We start from the raw sequence: 13,788 nt of genomic DNA, 5'->3' as shown, positions 1-13,788 counted from the left end.
ATGTTTTGAGCATCACTAGTTGAACATTTCAAAACTAAAAAAAATATTCATAGAAGTGCAACAAAATTAATTAATTAAAAAAAGGAACACTAAAGCGAAAATTAAAACTTTCATGATTCAGACATAGCATGCAATTTTAAGAGAATTTCCCATTTACTTACATTAGCAAATTGTGGACAGCCTTTCTATATGCACACTTTCTGAGGCACCACTACAAATCATGTGCAAGAGTTCACAGTGTATACGTATATGAGTGTGTGATTGAACGATGGCTGTCACATGATACAAGGGGCCAACAAACTGAAGTAAATTTTAAAAATTTGTCAGAAAGAATGTAATGCCCATTTAAAATTGGATTGTCTTTTTATAATGTTCTTGTTGATTATACAATTCTATTGTATTTAATGGTCCTCTAATTAGGTAAACAGATATACATCAGATCATGTAGACACTGCTGAATTAAGCATATTTAATTATTTTTTTAATTACTATAATAACATTCATGTTAAGCCAAAAACAAGATAATCTTTTACCTGCAGTAACGAGATAAGGCTCTGGATTAGAAACATCGCACACAAGTGTTTGTCTGGTTGTGGTTGGAGACGTAGCAGCTGTAAGGCCTGATGGAGGTGTGATGGGTACAGACTGAGTGGAAGAGCTTTGTGTGCTGGCAGCTGTAAGGTTTTCAGTAGTTATTGCTGTTGTTTCTTCATTAATAGTATGTGCTGTAGTTGCCTCTCGAGTCACTGTTCCTACTGTATTGGATGTTGTGATGATCGCTGGGGTTACTGTCCTCATTATAGTAGCAGTTATGATGCTGGTGTTTGTGACTGTCTCTGAAGCTTCTGTCCACCCCATCTTTTCAGTTGTGATATTAACATTTGTTTCCGGAATTACTGTTACCACACTATTATTTGTTGTTACCTCTACTGACAATGTCCACAAAGCATTAGCTGTTGTAGAACTGGTGTTAGATGTTACATCTGAAATCATTGTCCATGATGCATTAGCTGTTGTAGTTATTTCAGGATTTGCTATCCATGTTGCATCTGTTGTAGTAAAATTGGAGTCTTTGGTTGCTTCTGGAGCTACTGTACTGAATATGCTACTTGCGTCATCAGTTATATTGGTTGGAGAAGTTGGAATTAAAGGTGTGGACAACATATAATTAGGCTCAGAAAGTGAAGTAGAAGGGATAATGCTTCCAGTGGGAAATTCACTTAAGTTTTCAGCTGGGGTAATGGTAGGAATTGGCAATGTGCTCTCTGGAAGAACAACAGTATGAGTACTCGTTTCGAAAAATGATGACATGGTGGTGGCTAAATCCAGCATCAGAGAATGAGAAAATGCAAAGGATAGTTCAATAGTTTCTTCAACCAAAGTAGTGCTATAATCATTAGAATCTAAAGAGTAGGCGGATAATTCTGTTATAGGAAATGTAAATGAAGTAGGTGTGGATAAAGGCATCAGAGGAGATGTAGCACCACTGAAACTTGAGGTATATAGAATGTCAGTCTCTGACTGGAGGGCAGTTGTTTGTTCCCACAGCTCAGCTGGCTGTGAGAAGACACTTGAGTTTTCTTCAAACTCATCAATCCTTGAAACTGGAGAGAGAGAGGCAGCTAGATAGTTATTTGAGGTCTGCCACGGCATGAGCCCTGAGCCCTCAAAACGTATGCTTTCTGAAGTTGGTGAAAAACTAGGTTCCAGCAATGAGCTATTGAGAAACAGTTCAGATGTTGCAAGTATAATAGAAGAACCCTGAGATAAAAGCACTGACGATTCACTAGATTTTGAAGAAGAAAGTAGTCCATCTTCAGACAATGAAGGCAATGGGATGCTTGGTTCAAGAGTAAACATCATTGATAAATGATGGTTAATATTCTCAGATTCTTCTAATGGAATCAAAGACTGGCTAAAATACAGCACAGATTCTGTTGGCACAAAAGCAGCTGCTTCCACTGTGTTCATAGATGTGGAAAAAGAATGTTCAGTAAATGTTTTTGATGCTGCTATATGTATTGATGTGCTTGGATCTGAATCAAAATCAACAAAGGTTGTGGCAGAAACAATCTCTGTAAGAGAGGGCATGTAAACTGAGGAGTCTAACACAAAAAAAATGTTTGTTTCCAAATCAGTATTGTATACATGTAAATGAGTAGTTGCTGGATTTCCAATAAGACTAGTGTCAACAAGGCTTGTGAAATCCAAGGATGGAACAAAACCTTCTCCATGCGTAGAAGACAATGGAAACATTGATGAGTAGAGACCATACAATTCCTCAGTGGCAGACTCTTCAAAATGTTCTTTCTCAGAGAACAAGCTGCTATGCAAACTGTATCCACTGGACTCAACGGGTTTAAATGTTATGCTATCCAAGTCATTTTTCATGAGGTCAGTGGAAACAACATGAGAGGATAGGATCAGTGTTTGGTCATTATAAAGTGTAAGAGTAGGCACTGGGGTTGAATATGCTGCCATGGTACTTTCATAATTTTTCATCAACGGGCTGGTTGCTGGAAAATCAAAATCTTCACTACTAAATACTCCATATTCCAAATAAGGTAACTCAACAGCTGTTGAAAATGGAGTACTATATGGGCTGGTGCTCAATTCATTAGCTGCAGACAGCCCTATATTAAGAAATACACTTTGCAAAGCCTTCCTGGTTGCAATGGTGGTGGCATCCTCTGAATTAATTTTGCTTTGTAAATATGAACTCTGCAAATTAGCTATTTCTGATGAAGGTCTATTCTGACCACTGAAAACCTCTAATGTATGTTCTTCGCTGATGCCAAATTGAGAAATCAAAGATGGCTGTAATGTCACCATAGAACTTTCCATCTTTGAGTTCCAAACTACTGAACTTGATATTAAAAATTCACTTTGTGTTGTTGATACTGGTAAATCTTCTGATAATGTATAGATCTCTGTTTCTATGCAATACTCATCTTCTGAGATGGGTGGTATTTCAGCAGACACAGAGGAAGGTGGTCCAGTTTGATTAACCAAAGATTTTTCAATCTCAGAATTCTGTGCACTTATTTCTGATGCCTCATTTGTATTTACTGAACTATACAAAATAGGGGATTCGGTGCCTGATGAGGTTGGTTTTTCACTATGGATCATACTTAGGTCTTCTTCTCTAACCGCAACTTCAGTTGTAACTTGTTCAACTCCTTTAATTAATAGAGATTGGAAACTAGAAATTTCAGGGGGGTGTGATTCAGTTGAGGGAGGAGTCACTGGGAAACTTTCAGCAGCTGGCTTCTGTGTATTTTTGGTTTGTAATTGAAGTTGACTGTCTTGCAGAAAGAAAGGGCCAAATGATTGATTGAAGAATATCACATCTATATAATAAAATAGAACAGTTTTTTTTATTAGTTTTACATGTATAATATTCAAATGCAACAGGTTTACAGATACTAACTCCATAATACTTTGTCACTATACACAATCTAATCAATCATTTAAATACAAACCCAGGCTGGTCTTTTCAGATACAGGTGTATAATTTCATCTTTATGTGAGGCTTGTGGGTCTGTCTGTTATTTATATTAACTGTAAACAGTTAAACAGTCAATCATTAAAACTGTTCTTTTGCATGCATGTATGCCTTTATTTTCATTACCAATTTTTAAATATCCCATTTTATATTTAAAAAATATATATATTTTAATTTATGTAGACATCTAAATTCTGGCAGTATGGTGTTAATACTCAACAGGCAAATAAATAAATATTAGTTGTTGTGCTCAAAACCATATAGAGATTTCTTCAGAATTTACTGGACAAACATTTTGCTGTAATAAAACACTAAGGGCTAGATTACAAGTATCGCAGTAAATCTTTTTTTTGCGTTAGCGAAAACATCGCTAGAGTTAAGATTTTTTGCGCTTTTCGGGTTCCGCTGGTATTACAAGTTAAAAAAACACCAAACGTATTTTGCACTAGCGGTAACCCGAAAAGCACAAAGAATCTAATACCCTCCTCACACAAACGATCTTGCATTTTCACATTAACCACGGAAGTTAATATAAAATAATATTAAAATAAAAGTGAAAAATAATCCTACCATAAGCCCCTAGCCTATTAACCCCTAAACTGCCATCCCTGACATCGCTATAAATAAATAATACTATTAACCACTAAACCACCCTCCATCGCAAACACTAAACAAAACTATTAACCCCTAAACCGCTAGCCCCCACAATGTAAAGATATAAACCAACATCTAAACATCCTAACTTAACCCGAAATTAAAATACACCTAATTTTACTAAAAAAAGAAATACTAACTAACATAAAAAACAAAACTGTAAAATGAAATAAAAACCTAATCTTACCTTTAAAAATAAACCCTAAAATTACAATAAATTAAAAAAAACAACTAACATTACCAAAAATAAAAAAACTTCAAATTCAAATCAGCCAATAGAATGAAAGCAGAAATTCAAGGAATCTTGCATTTTTATCTATGCATCTGCATTAAATATCCTAATTTAAAGGGAAAGTCTAGCCAAAATTAAACTTTCATGATTTAAATAGGGCATGCAATTTTAAAGCATAGGTAGGCTTATATGCACTAATTTCAGTGCATTTTGACAGGTTTTCATAGCTAGACAGCACTAGTTCATGAGTGCCATATAGATAACATTGTACTCGCTCCCGTTGAGTTACTTATGAGTAAACACTGACTGGCTAAAATGCAAGTCCGTCAAAAGAACTGAATTAAGGGAGCGGTCTGCAGATGGTTAAAGTAAAAGGTAATCACAAAGGTAAAAGTGTATTAATATAACTGTGTTGGCTATGCAAAACTGGGGAATGGGTAATAAAAGGGATTATCTATATTTTTAAGCAATAGCAATTTAGGAGTAGACTTCCCCTTAATGTTTATCACAAATACATAAAGGAGAGCGGAGAAAAAGGAAATGTATGCTTACCTGATAAATTTATTTCTTTTACGATATGACGAGTCCACGGATTTCATCCTTACTTATGGGATACAATACCAAAGCTATAGGACACGGATGAAAGGGAGGGACAAGACAGGAACCTAAACGGAAGGCACCACTGCTTGAAGAACCTTTCTCCCAAAACCAGCCTCAGAAGAAGCAAAAGTATCAAATTTGGAAAAAGTGTGAAGAGACGACCAAGTTGCAGCCTTGCAAATCTGTTCAACAGAAGCATCGTTTTTAAATGCCCATGAGGAAGCCACAGCCCTAGTAGAATGAGCCATAATTCTTTCAGGAGGCTGTTGTCCAGTAGTCTCATTTGCCAGACGGATGATACTCTTCAGCCAAAAAGAAAGAGAGGTAGCCGTAGCTTTCTGGCCCCTACGCTTTCCAGAAAACAACAAATAATGAAGATGATTGACGAAGTTCCTTAGTCGCCTGCAAGTAAAACTTCAGGGCACGGACCACGTCCAAGTTATGCAACAGACGCTCCTTCTTAGAAGAAGGATTAGGACATAATGAAGGAACAACAATTTCCTGATTAATATTCTTATTAGAAACAACCTTAGGAAGGAAACCAGGTTTGGTACGTAAAATCACCTTATCAGAATGAAAGATAAGATAAGGAGAGTCACATTGTAACGCTGAAAACTCAGAAACTCTACGAGCAGAAGAAATAGCAACCAAAAATAAAACCTTCCAAGATAACTTAATATCTATGGAATGCATGGGTTCAAACAGAACCCCTTGAAGAACACTAAGAACTAAATTCAAACTCCAGGGTGGAGCAATTGGTCTAAACACAGGCTTGATTCTGGTTAGAGCCTGACAAAAAGAGTGAACGTCTGGAAAATCTGCCAAACGTTTGTGTAGTAAAATTAACAAAGCAGAGATTTGTTCCTTTAAGGAACTCGCTGATAACCCCTTCTCCAATCCTTCTTGGAGAAAAGACAGAATCCTGGGAATCCTAACTCTACTCCATGAGTAGCCCTTGGATTCGAACAAATAAAGATATTTACGCCATATCTTATGGTAGATCTTTCTAGTAACTGGCTTACGTGCCTGAATCAAAGTATCAATGACCGAATCAGAGAACCCCCGCTTAGATAAAATCAAGCAGAGAAAACTAGATTTGGGTGTTGGAAGGGTCCCTGAATGAAAAGGTCCTGCCTCAATGGAAGCTGCAGATGGAAGCGGCAGAGAGGACATGTCCACTAGATCGGCATACCAAGTCCTGCAAGGCCAAGCAGGCGCGATTAGAACTACTGAAGCCCTCTCCTGTTTGATCTGAGCAATCACCCGGGGAAGGCGAGCAAAGGGTGGAAACACATAAGCTAGGTTGAACGACCAAGGGACTGCCAAGGCATCTATCAGTTCGGCCTGAGGATCCCTTGACCTGGATCCGTATCTTGGGAGCTTGGCATTCTGACGAGACGCCATCAGATCCAATTCCGGTCTGCCCCATCTGAGAATAAGGTAGGCAAAGATCTTCGGATGGAGTTCCCACTCCCCAGATGAAACGTCTGTCTGCTTAAAAAGTCCGCTTCCCAGTTGTCCACTCCTGGAATGTAGATTGCTGACAGATAACAAGAGTGAGCCTCCGCCCACCGAATTATCTTGGATACTTCTGTCATCACTAAGGAACTTCTTGTTCCTCCCTGATGATTGATGTAAGCCACAGTCGTGATGTTGTCCAACTGAAAACAGATGAATTTAGCCCGAAGCCAACTGAGGCCAAGCCTGAAGCGCATTGAATATTGCTCTCAATTACAGAATATTGATTGGAAGAAGAGACTCTGACCGAGTCCACACACCCTGAGCCTTCAGGGAATTCCAGACTGCACCCCAACCTAGTAGGCTGGCGTCCGTTGTCACTATCATCCATGAGGGTCTGCTGAAGCACGTTCCTTGGGACAGATGATCCGGCGACAACCACCAAAGAAGAGAGTATCTCCTGATCCAGATCTATCCGAGGAGACAAATTTGCATAATCTCCATTCCGCTGCCTGAGCATGTTCAGTTGTAGCGGTCTGAGATGAAAATGAGCAAACGGAATGATGTCCATTTCCGCCACCATCAATCCAATTACCTCCATGCACTGAGCCACTAATGGCCAAGGATTGGACTGAAGGGCTTGGCATGTATTCAGAATCTTTAACTTTCTGACATCTGTCAAGAAAATTTTCATGGATGTGGAATCTATTAGAGTTCCCAGGAAGGGAACCCTGGTCTGTGGAATTAATTAACTCTTTTCTAGATTCACCTTCCACCCGTGAGTCCTCAGAAAGGACAGAACCGTGTCTGTATGAGACTTTGTCAGATGATAAGACGACGTCTGGATCAGAATATCGTCTAGATAAGGCGCCACTGCAATACCCCGCGGCCTGAGAACCGCCAGAAGGGACCCTAGAACCTTCGTGAAGATCCTGGGTGCTGTGGCCAACCCGAAGGGAAGAGCCACAAACTGAAAATGTTTGTCCAGGAAGGCAAACCTTAGGAACTGATGATGATCCTTCTGGATAGGAATATGAAGGTATGCTTCCTTCAAGTGCACGGTAGTCATATATTGACCCTCCTGGATCAATGGTAGAATTGTTTGAATAGTCTCCATCTTGACGGATGGGACTCTGAGAAACTTGTTTAGACTTTTGAGATCTAAAATGGGTCTGAACGTACCCTCTTTTTTGGGAACCACAAAAAGATTTGAGTAAAACCCCTGCCCCTGTTCCAGTATTGGAACGGGACGAATTACTCCCATAGTAGAGAGGTCTTTTACACAACGTAAGAATGCCTCTCTTTTTATCTGGTCTACAGACAATCGTGAAAGAAGAAACCTCCCCTTTGGGAGAGAATTTCTGAATTCCAGTTGTTACCCTTGGGACACGATTTCCAGTGTACAGGGGTCCTGAACATCTCTTACCCAAGCCTGGGCAAAGAGAGAAAGTCTGCCCCCTACTAGATCCGGTCCCAGATCGGGGTCCGCCCCTTCATTCTGTCTTGGAAGCAGCAGCGGGCTTCTTGGGTTGTTTACCTTTGTTCCAAGCCTGGTTGGGTCTCCAGATGGCCTTGGCTTGCGCAAAATTCCCTTCCTGTTTAGCGGAAGAAGAAGCGGGAACTCCTTTGAAGTTCTGAAAGGAACGAAAATTATTTTGTTTACCCCTCAGTTTAGCTGCTTTATCCTGAGGTAGGAGATTACCCTTACCTCCCGTAATGTCAGAAATTATTTCTTTCAAGTCAGGTATATATCAATTATGTAACAATTTTATCAGTATATTAACTTATATCAATTCTGGCCCCTGCCCCTCGCCACAGCTCTGCTGCGGCGCCTACCTGTCCCCAGATCACACTGAAGAAAATGGTCACAAGTCTTTCTGCACCTTTGAGTACAAAAGCTGAGCTAGGCCCCACCGGAGCCTCAGAACCTTGCTGCCGTGCAGAAAACACACTGCGCAATAGAGCGCGTGAAAATAGGCCCCGCCCACCATTGGCGTAACTCTTAGCTTTTACCGAGACCCGCATGGGTCGAAAAATTAACATGTCTGTTCCAATTTATAATAAAGCCATGTGCCCCTCTTATAAATACAAAAGCGCAACTCAGAGATATTATCTCCTGTCAAGCCAAATATAACCGCATCATAACAGCAGCCAGCAACCGCTCCCAGCGTCAGCCAACACATGAATGTTAAAGTGAAACACCAACACACTTTTAAATGAGTAAAATAAAATAAAAGGGAATTCCAGGTACACCATTTCTTTTTTCTATAGTGCATACTGATTACCCTCCCCAGATAGGGAATAATGTCAGCCTGTTCTGATGTATCAAGTCTCCCCAGAAACAAAAGACTGAACATACCTCAATGCTGCTTGTAGCATGACACAGTTCTCCACACTGAAGATGTTTCTTTACTCTACCTTCAACTGCTCTGTGGGAACCAGCATGGATCTTAGATAACTTTTGCTAAGATCATCAACATCAGGGCAGAAAAATAAAATGTCTACACTCCTCTTGGGAAGTTATAGACTGACGATTTCTCCCTGAGAAAAATTGTACTCACTGGCACCATTTTAAAATAAAAAAACTTTTTGATTGAAGAATCTAAACTAACACCTCACTTTACCTCTTCCTATCACTAACACAGGCAAAGAGAATGACTGGAGGGGGAGGGAAGGGAGGAGCTATATATACAGCTCTGCTGTGGTGCACTTTGCCACTTCCTGCTGAACAGGAGGCGTAATCCCACAAGTAAGGATGAAATCCGTGGACTCGTCATATCTTGTAAAAGAAAACTAGTGAGTTTTGTTTTTAATTTTTTTTTATTAAACACACAAAGAAGCAGATATTTACAATTGTGATCCCTACTTCAGCTACCACAGGTTCACTCCAGATACAAAACACAATATAATGTTAGTATGCTCCTTAAAAAATACAGTATAGTTATACATTGGAACTCATTTACACTGCAGTAACCACAGCTTCAGAGCCCTTGCACTTTTAAGATACAGAGAATATTCTGTGCCTCTATAGAAGTAGGAATCTTTTTATGATCAATCAAGATCATTTCTTATTTCAAGAGTTTTCTTCAGAAACACTTAATAGGAGATGAGAAATGGCTCCTCTTTGTACAAATATTATTCATTTAGACATTCAAACCACTATGATATACCCTGCCAAGCTGAAAATAATACATGATACTAACCTGCTGTGTATTGATAATCCTATGGAAGCTTGTAAATTTATAGGTAAAATTAAATTGAAGGACGTTTGCTAAAATATATTGCTTATCTATAGAAGCACTAGTATGGAATTTTAGTTTTTTAAATATGGGCTGGTAAATAACTACTCTTTTCTCTCTTTTTTTCTTCTCTCCTTATGTTTTTGTCTTTAATTTGTAATTTTAAATTTGTTGAATATTTTATCGTGGCATGTGGGCGGCATCACCTCACATATCCAAAAAAAAAAGCATATAATTAAACATTTGAAGAAATATATTCCTTATATTGCATATATACAAGTAACTCATTTGAGAAAAACAGAAATAGATAAATTACACTCCGGATGGGTAGATGAGGTGATCGCGGCCCCCACTTTAAAAAGGAAGAAAGGTGTAGCATACATTTTTCATATGGATATTAAGATAATCTCACAAGAGGTAGATCCAGATGAGAGATACTTAATTATTTTCTTTGAAATGGGAAAATGTCAATTCACGGTATGCAATATATGTGCTCCTAATTATAATCCAAACTGCTTTCTGGGATTTATTATAGGCTAAATTGCTTAATTATATAGACAAAAATCTGATAATTGAAGGAGAATTTAATATGGTGCTTTTTCCTAGTATTGATAGAATGTATATTTGAGGTGGCGCCCATCAGAATAGAGAAGCAAAAATTTGTACACATTTCTCAAAAAATAAAATTAAGATAAAAGACATCTGGAGACTACAGGATCCAGATAAGAAGCTATATACGTGCTAGGAAGCTATGCACTCAATAGAGTGTGCTTACATAGGCTCCAATGGACACAGCATGAGATCTTTCTGTCAGGGTGCCAGGAATCAGAGAAGTGCAAAAATAATCACACCTTTATTAATAGCAAAAAATAATAAAAAGTCCACAAGTCAAATAACAAGCCAGGAATCAAAACCAGAGCTGGTAGTCAGACGAGCCGAGTCAGGAGCCAAAGCGAATAGTCAGACGAGCCGGAATCAGGAACAAGGAAAACAGCAGAGTCAGGAACAAGCCAGGGATCAGGAACCAGGAAGGACGTCAGGCAGCCAGGTAATACACAGGAACTCTCACATACAGGTCTGAGACAATGCAAAGGCAAAGCATACTGAACAGAGGCCCTTTAAATAATAAGTGATGACATCACAATTCTGAGACTGCATCCTGTCTCACATGGATGATGCACACCAGTCTGGCCATAAAAGGAAGTGCAGGAATTGAGCAGTATCCCCCACAATAACCCATAGTCAGGAAGAGAGGTGAGTAAAATGGCTGCCAGCAGCACATGGCAAACACAACAGGGAAAAAACCCTGACACTTTCGCAGCAAAGAGGGTTAGTCATGCAGCAATGAGCAGCAGATTGTAAATATATATATATGAATATGAATATATACATATATATTTATGTGTTAATATGTGTATATACACATAAATATATATATATATATATATATATATATATATATATATATATAAGCATATACATATAAATTTATAGGAAACACACAGTTCCCATAGACTGCAATGTAAAGGCACGCCAGCCACATTTAACTCCATAAAAGATGCCATTTTGTATTTCATTGAAACACAATCTCACACTAAAGTTTGGGTGCCTTTGGGGCACATCTTGAAAATTAACCAGAGTGCTTGCAGTAGCAATAACCAGCCACTTGTAATCACTGTTTATTTATCACGCACCCGTAATCCAGTATAAAATGGTTTAAAAACTTACTTAGAAGCTTTCAGTTTAGCTCTGTTGAAAAGGTAGTTGGAAAGCCCACTGCAAGTGGGAAATAAGACACTCCCCCCTCCCCCTTCTTTTGCATATGAAAAGACCCTTTACACAAACAGGAGCAAGCTGGAGAAGGTAGCTGACAGTATTAACATAAAACTTTAGGGCTTGGTTAGGAGTCTGAAAATTAGAGCAATGTTATTTAAAAATAAGAAAAATTATACATTTTTTAAAAAAACAAACTTTATGGGCTTTATAAATAGATCATCTACAAAACATTTATGCAAAGAAAAAATGAGTGTATAATGGCCCTTTAAGTGAATCTCCCTTGGCAAAGCAGATATTAAAGAAATATGAATAATCTCCGATCATGCAGTTATTTCTTTAGAGATTAGGAAATTATTTTAAAAAAATTTCTTTCCTTCCCATCTATTGCGAAATATACATTTTAGACAATGGTTTGTAAGAAAATGGAAAAAATATTAATCCTTTTACATTTCTAATTTGATAAAATAGAAATTTATAGGGAAAGTGCTTGAGCAGAATAAGAGAAAGTTCTGAAAAAAAAATTATGTTTCATGTGGTATCCTTAGATAAGCTGGAGGAGATAATCTTTGCGATAAGATTGTCGAATGGAAAATCACCAGGACCAGACCAAACCCCAGCAAAACTCCATAAAATCATGTAGGCCAAACATCTTTTTAATAACTATTATATTCAGAATAACTTACTCTCCCCATATTTTACAGCCTCTAATATAACATTAGTATAAACAAAATAAAGAGGCAGATAACATAGACTCATACAGAACAATTTCACTTCAAAATACTGACTATAAATTATTAACACATATTATTGCAAACAGATTAAAATCTGCCGAAAAATGTAATACACACAGGTCAAACAGGTTTCATGCAAGGTAGAAACATCTAATAATATTATAAGAGTACTTTTATTGATTAAACATTTGTGGATAAAATCCCATAAGAGAAATAACACTCATAACTATAGAAGCAGAGAAGGCATTTGATTCCATCCCATGGGATCATTTGTTTACAGCGCTAGACAAATTCGTATTTAAGGACGAATTTTTTTGTTTTTGTTTGTCTTATCTATAAAAATCTCCTTTCCTCCTTATCTTCAATGGTAAGCTTAATCAGAATATTTGTCTCAGGAAAGGAACGCAACAGGGATGTCCACGGTCACCCCTTCTTTTTAAAATAGCTCTAGAACCTCTAGTTAAATATTGCAGGAAGGAATTAGAAGGGGTGATAATGGGAAAGAGAAAATATTTTTCTACCCTTAAATGCAGATGACCTGCTTCTTTTTTTGGGAATTATGCAGGTAAATATTTCATAGTTCCTGAAAATAATTCAAAATGTACAGTTCCTTCTCAGGATATAAAACACACACACATACATACATACATACTTACATATATATATTTATTCAAATTATGGTGGAGATAAAAGTTTGAGATTAAAATCCTCCATGTCTCAAAAGTAAATCATTAAAAATTGTTGCATAGGAAATTAGCAAATCTAGGCAAATATCCCTGCTTGCTTTTACCCAGTAAAACTCCATATACACTGTTACCAATACACAAGAGGATTCTGGGTAAGATATGCAAATTAGATATCCAACATCTCACACTTATTGCACGAAGCGGTTTAAGAGAAGAAGATGTTTAAAGATGTTCGCAAAATGCAAGATGGCTGCAATCTGAGATGTTGGATATCTAATTTGCATATCTTACCTAGAATCCTCTTGTGCATTGGTAACAGTGTATATGGAGTTTAACTGGGTAAAGCAAGCAGGGATACTTGCCTAGATGTGCTCATTTCCTATGCAACAATTTTTAATGATATATATATATATATATATATATATACACATATATACACACACACACAGTATCTCACAAAAGTGAGTACACCCCTCCATTTTTTGTAAATATATTATATCTTTTCATGTGACAACACTAAAGATATGACACTTTGCTACAATGTAATGTAGTGAGTGTACAGCCTGTATAACAGTGTAAATGTGCTGTCCCCTCAAAATAACTCAACACACAGCCATTAATGTCTAAACTGTTGGCAATAAAAGTAAGCGGAAATGTCCAAATTAGCCATTTTCCCTCACAGGTGTCATGTGACTCACTAGCGTTACAAGATCTCAGGTGTGAATGGGGAGCTGGTGTATTCAATTTGATGTTATCACTTTCACACTCTCTTATACTGGTGACTGGAAGTTTAACATGGCACCTCATGGCAAAGAACTCTGAGAATCTTAAAAAAAGAATTGTTGTTCTACATAAAGATGGCCTAGGCTATAAGAAGATTGCCAAGACCCTGGAACTGAGCTGCAGT

The 13,788-nt window shown here is 37.8% G+C and overlaps 1 protein-coding gene across 1 annotated transcript in view; it reads right to left on the bottom strand.

The window, feature by feature from the left end:
• Positions 1-13,788, bottom strand: part of KIAA1549 (KIAA1549 ortholog) — a 310,123-nt gene that overhangs the window by 177,885 nt on the left and 118,450 nt on the right. Inside the window, 1 exon segment of the mRNA XM_053718941.1 lies at positions 534-3,350. Within this exon segment, the coding sequence (XP_053574916.1) occupies positions 534-3,350 (2,817 nt within the window).

Source organism: Bombina bombina, chromosome 6 (assembly GCF_027579735.1).
Source record: "Bombina bombina isolate aBomBom1 chromosome 6, aBomBom1.pri, whole genome shotgun sequence".
NCBI classification, from domain to species: domain Eukaryota; kingdom Metazoa; phylum Chordata; class Amphibia; order Anura; family Bombinatoridae; genus Bombina; species Bombina bombina.
This window is presented reverse-complemented; position numbering and strand designations above follow the sequence as displayed.